Genomic DNA, 5,222 nt, shown 5'->3' with positions numbered 1-5,222 from the left:
TTGGCTCTCTTCCACTCTAACCTCTTTTTTTTTCTTCCCCTCCCCCATGGGTTCCTGTTAAGTTTCTCAGGATCCACATAAGAGTGAAACCATATGGTATCTGTCTTTCTCTGTATGGCTTATTTCACTTAGCATCACACTCTCCAGTTCCATCCACGTTGCTACAAAGGGCCATATTTCATTGTTTCTCATCGCCACGTAGTATTCCATTGTGCATATAAACCACAATTTCTTTCTTCATTCATCAGTTGATGGACATTTAGGCTCTTTCCATAATTTGGCTATTGTTGAGAGTGCTGCTATAAACATTGGGGTACAAGTGCCCCTATGCATCAGTACTCCTGTATCCCTTGGGTAAATTCCTAGCAGTGCTACTGCTGGATCATAGGGTAGGTCTGTTTTGAATTTTTTGAGGAACCTCCACACTGTTTTCCAGAGCAGCTGCACCAGTTTGCGTTCCCACCAACAGTACAAGAGGGTTCCCATTTCTCCACATCCTCTCCAGCATCTATAGTCTCCTGATTTGTTCATTTTGGCCACTCTGACTGACGTGAGGTGATATCTGAGTGTGGTTTTGATTTGTATTTCCCTGATGAGGAGCGATGTTGAGCATCTTTTCATGTGCCTGTTGACCATCCGGATGTCTTCTTTTTTTTTTTTTTTGAGTTTTTATATTTTTCATCCTTCATTTAACTTTTAAAACACTACTATAGTTGAATATTAAAACAAAAAAAATAATAGCAAGTAGTGAGCTATGATTATAGTCCTTCATTCATTCACTACTGCATATAAAATGCCAGCAGTGTTCTTCACTGGCCCCATTAAGAGGTCTGACACTGAACACCTTCCCTAGGGTGATGTTCATCATCCTCATATGCTTCTCCATTGTAATGGCGCCTTCTTTCCTGATTTGGATCAAAGTCCACCAGTTCTACCTGGTCCACTTCATCAGTCTCTTCTACTTCCTTCCTCTCAGGTAGGAGCTTTTCCAGCAAAGACAGTTTATCAGGAGAGAGAAAGCCATTCTCAGGGAAGTTTATCTTAAATTCGATGATTAGGCGACCCTTTTCGTATGGTCTACGATAAATTGGCATGCCTTCATTCAGCACACACTTGATATCTCCATGCTTGACAATCTGACCTGGATGAGAGGTAACGACAATGGTTCTGTTGTCTAGAGTAGATATTGGCTTTTCAAAGCTGCACAGTGCTTCAAACAGCTGTATGTCCATACACATGAAAAGATCCTCTCCTCGCCTAGTAAAAACAGCATGGTCCTTCTGATCTAAAACAATGATAATATCTCCTGGTTCCCGTCCAGGTTCTTGGTCTCCTTCACCATGGAATGTTATTTTCTGGCCATCTTTCATGCCTTTGGCAATATGAACTTCTAGAATCTTCTTTTCTCGAACTATCTTCCTTCCATTGCAGCTTTTACATCTATCTTTAGGACTGATCCGTTCCCCATGGCCCTGGCACTCCATGCACACAGATTGAATTTGCTGAACCATTCCAGGTCCTATCTGATGAATTCTTATTTGCATTCCAGTACCTCGGCAATTGGGACAACATTCTACTGCTCCTTTGTTACCACCTCGGCCTTCACATTTGTTGCAAATCACATTCTTTTGCAGAGCTAGTTTTCTTGTTGCACCATTATATAAATCTTCTAAGGTTACAGAGAGCTGATGCACAACATTTTTACCTCTCCTCTCTCTCTGCATCCTTCCTCCTCCTCCAAAAAACATATCAAAGATGTCCATGGGGGAGCCAAAACCACCACCTGCTCCACCTTCTTTAATTGCCTGTTCTCCTCCTTTGTCATATAATTCCCTTCTCTTCGCATCAGAGAGCACTTCATAAGCTTGAGAAATCTGTTTAAACTTCTCTCCTTCATTTGGATTCTTGTCAGGGTGGTACTTCAAAGCCAATTTCCTGTAAGCCTTTTTCAATTCTTCCTGGGTGGCATTGGGTTTGACCCCCAAAACATCATAGTAAGTAGTTTCTTTCACCATTTTCTACAGCCGGTGAGGGGCCCGAAGCCAGTGTGGGGGAGCGGGAAGGAGCGCGTTGCTGGGCGCAGCTCGGGCAGCCACCGCTCCTCCGCTTTTCAGCGAGCGTTCTGGAAAGTTCCCCAGATGTCTTCTTTAGAGAAGTGTCTATTCATGTTTTCCGCCCATTTCTTCACTGGATTATTTGTTTTTCGGGTGTGGAATTTGGTGAGCTCATTGTAGATTCTGGATACTAGCCCTTTGTCTGATATGTCATTTGCAAATATCTTTTCCCATTCCGTTGGTTGCCTTTTAGTTTTGTTGACTGTTTCCTTTGCTGTGCAGAAGCTTTTTATCTTCATGAGGTCCCAATAGTTCATTTTTGCTTTTAATTCCCTTGCCTTTGGGATGTGTCAAGTAAGAAATTGCTATGGCTGAGGTCAGAGAGGTCTTTTCCTGCTTTCTCCTCTAGGGTTTTGATGGTTTCCTGTCTCACATTCAGGTTCTTTATCCATTTTGAGTTTATTTTTGTGAATGGTGTGAGAAAGTGGTCTAGTTACAACCTTCTGCATGTTGCTGTCCAGTTCTCCCAGCACCATTTGTTAAAGAGACTGTCTTTTTTTTTCCATTGGATATTCTTTCCTGCTTTGTCAAAGATTAGTTGGCCAACTTTTGTGGGTCTAATTCTGGGGTTTCTATTCTATTCCATTGGTCTATGTGTCTGTTTTTGTGCCAATACCATGCTGTCTTGATGATTACAGCTTTGTAGTAGAGGCTAAAGTCTGGGATTGTGATGCCTCCCGCTTTGGTTTTCTTCTTCAATATTGCTTTGGCTATTCGGGGCCTTTTGTGGTTCCATATGAATTTTAGGATTGCTTGTTCTAGTTTCAAGAAGAATGCTGGTGCAATTTTGATTGGGATTGCATTGAATGTGTAGATAGCTTTGGGTAGTATTGACATTTTGACAATATTTACTCTTCCAACCCATGAGCACAGAATGTTTTTCCCTTTCTTTATATCTTCTTCAGTTTCCTTCATAAGCTTTCTATAGTTTTCAGCATACAGATTGTTTACATCTTTGATTAGATTTATTCCTAGGTATTTTATGCTTCTTGGTGCAATTGTGAATGGGATCAGTTTCTTTATTTGTCTTTCTGTTGCTTCATTGTTAGAGTCTAAGAATGCGACTGATTTCTGTACATTGATTTTGTATCCTGAAACTTTGCTGAATTCATGTATCACTTCTAGCAGACTTTTGGTGGAGTCTATCGGATTTTCCATGTATAATATTATATCATCTGCAAAAAGTGAAAGCTTAACTTCATATTTGCCAATTTTGATGCCTTTGATTTCCTTTTGTTGTCTGATTGCTGATGCTAGAACTTCCAACACTATGTTAAACAACAACGGTGATAGTAGACATCCTTGTCATGTTCCTGATCTCAGGGAAAAAGCTCTCAGTTTTTCCCCATTGAGGATGATGTTAGCTGTGGGCTTTTCATAAATGGCTTTTATGATGTTTAAGTATGTTCCTTCTATCTCAACTTTCTCGAGGGTTTTTATGAAGAAAGGATGCTGAATTTTGTCAAATGCTTTTTCTGCATCAATTGACAGGATCATATGGTTCCTATCTTTTCTTTTATTAATGTGATGTATCACGTTGATTGATTTGCCAATGTTGAACCAGCTCTGCATCCCAGGAAAGAATCCCACTTGATCATGGTGAATAATTCTTTTTATATGCTGTTGAACTCGATTTGCTAGTATCTTATTGAGAATTTTTGCATCCATATTCATCAGGGATATTGGTCTGTAGTTCTCTTTTTTTACTGGGTCTCTGTCTGGTTTGGGAATCAAAGGAATGCTGGCTTCCTAGAATGAGTCTGGAAGTTTTCCTTCCCTTTCTATTTTTTGGAATAGCTTGAGAAGGATAGGTATTATCGCTGCTTTAAACGTCTGGTAGAACTCCCCTGGGAAGCCATCTGGTCCTGGACTCTTATTTGTTGAGAGATTTTTCATAACTGATTCAATTTCTTCACTGATTATGGGTCTGTTCAAGCTTTCTATTTCCTCCTGATTGAGTTTTGGAAGTGTGTGGGTGTTTAGGAATTTGTCCATTTCTTCCAGGTTGTCCAGTTTGTTGGCATACAGTTTTTCATAGTATTCCCTGATAATTGCTTGTATCTCTGAGGGATTGGTTGTAATAATTCCATTTTCATTCATGATTTTATCTATTTGGGTCACCCCCCTTTTCTTTTTGAGAAGCCTGGCTAGAGGTTTGTCAATTTTGTTTATTTTTTCAAAAAACCAACTCTTGGTTTCATTGATCTGCTCTACAGTTTTTTTAGATTCTATATTGTTTATTTCTGCTCTGATCTTTATTATTTCTCTTCTTCTGCTGGGTTTGGGGTGTCTTTGCTGTTCTGCTTCTATTTCCTTTAGGTGTGCTGTTAGATTTTGTATTTGGGATTTTTCTTGTTTCTTGAGCTAGGCCTGGATTGCAACGTATTTTCCTCTCAGGACTGCCTTTGCTGCATCCCAAAGCATTTGGATTGTTGTATTTTCATTTTCGTTTGTTTCCATATATTTTATAATTTCTTCTCTAATTGCCTGGTTGACCCATTTATTCTATAGTAGGGTGTTCTTTAACCTCCATGCTTTTGAAGGTTTCCAGACTTTTTCCTGTGGTTGATTTCAAGTTTCACAGCATTGTGGTCTGAAAGTGTGCATGGTATGATCTTAATTTTGTTATACTTATGAAGGGCTGTTTTATGACCCAGTATGTGACCTATCTTGGAGAATGTTCCATGTGCACTCAAGAAAAAGTATATTCTGTTGCTTTGGGATGCAGAGTCCTAAATATATCTGTCAAATCCATCTGATCCAATGAATCATTCAGGGCCCTTGTTTCTTTATTGATCCTATGTCTAGATGATCTATCCATTGTTGTAAGTGGACTATTAAAGTCCCCTGAAATTACCACATTCTTATCAATAAGGTTGCTTATGTTTGTAATTAATTGTTTTATATATTTGGGGGCTCCCGTATTTGGCGCATAGACATTTATAATTGTTAGTTCTTCTTGATGGATAGACCCTGTAATTATTATATAGTGCCCTTCTTCATCTCTTGTTACAGCTTTTAATTTAAAGTCTAGTTTGTCTGATATATGTATGGCTACTCCAGCTGTCTTTTGACTTACAGTAGCATGATAAATAGTTCTCAATCCCC

General features: G+C 39.3%; 1 protein-coding gene across 1 annotated transcript; it reads right to left on the bottom strand.

The window, feature by feature from the left end:
* Positions 1-676: 676 nt before the first annotated feature.
* Positions 677-2,141, bottom strand: LOC125938704 (dnaJ homolog subfamily A member 1-like). The gene has a single exon (XM_049654013.1). The coding sequence runs from the start codon at positions 2,013-2,015 to the stop codon at positions 822-824; it is 1,194 nt and encodes a 397-aa protein (XP_049509970.1). The 5' UTR covers positions 2,016-2,141; the 3' UTR covers positions 677-821.
* Positions 2,142-5,222: the final 3,081 nt, after the last annotated feature.

The sequence above is a fragment of the Panthera uncia genome, assembly GCF_023721935.1.
Source record: "Panthera uncia isolate 11264 chromosome B2 unlocalized genomic scaffold, Puncia_PCG_1.0 HiC_scaffold_24, whole genome shotgun sequence".
NCBI classification, from domain to species: Eukaryota; Metazoa; Chordata; class Mammalia; order Carnivora; family Felidae; genus Panthera; species Panthera uncia.
The sequence above is the reverse complement of the archived record's forward strand: the minus strand, read 5'-3'. Positions and strand labels throughout refer to the sequence as shown.

What these genes read in the sequence shown, in the direction of transcription:
- LOC125938704 (XM_049654013.1), bottom strand. Translation starts at nt 2,015, where the DNA reads ATGGTGAAAGAAACTACTTACTATGATGTTTTGGGGGTCAAACCCAAT.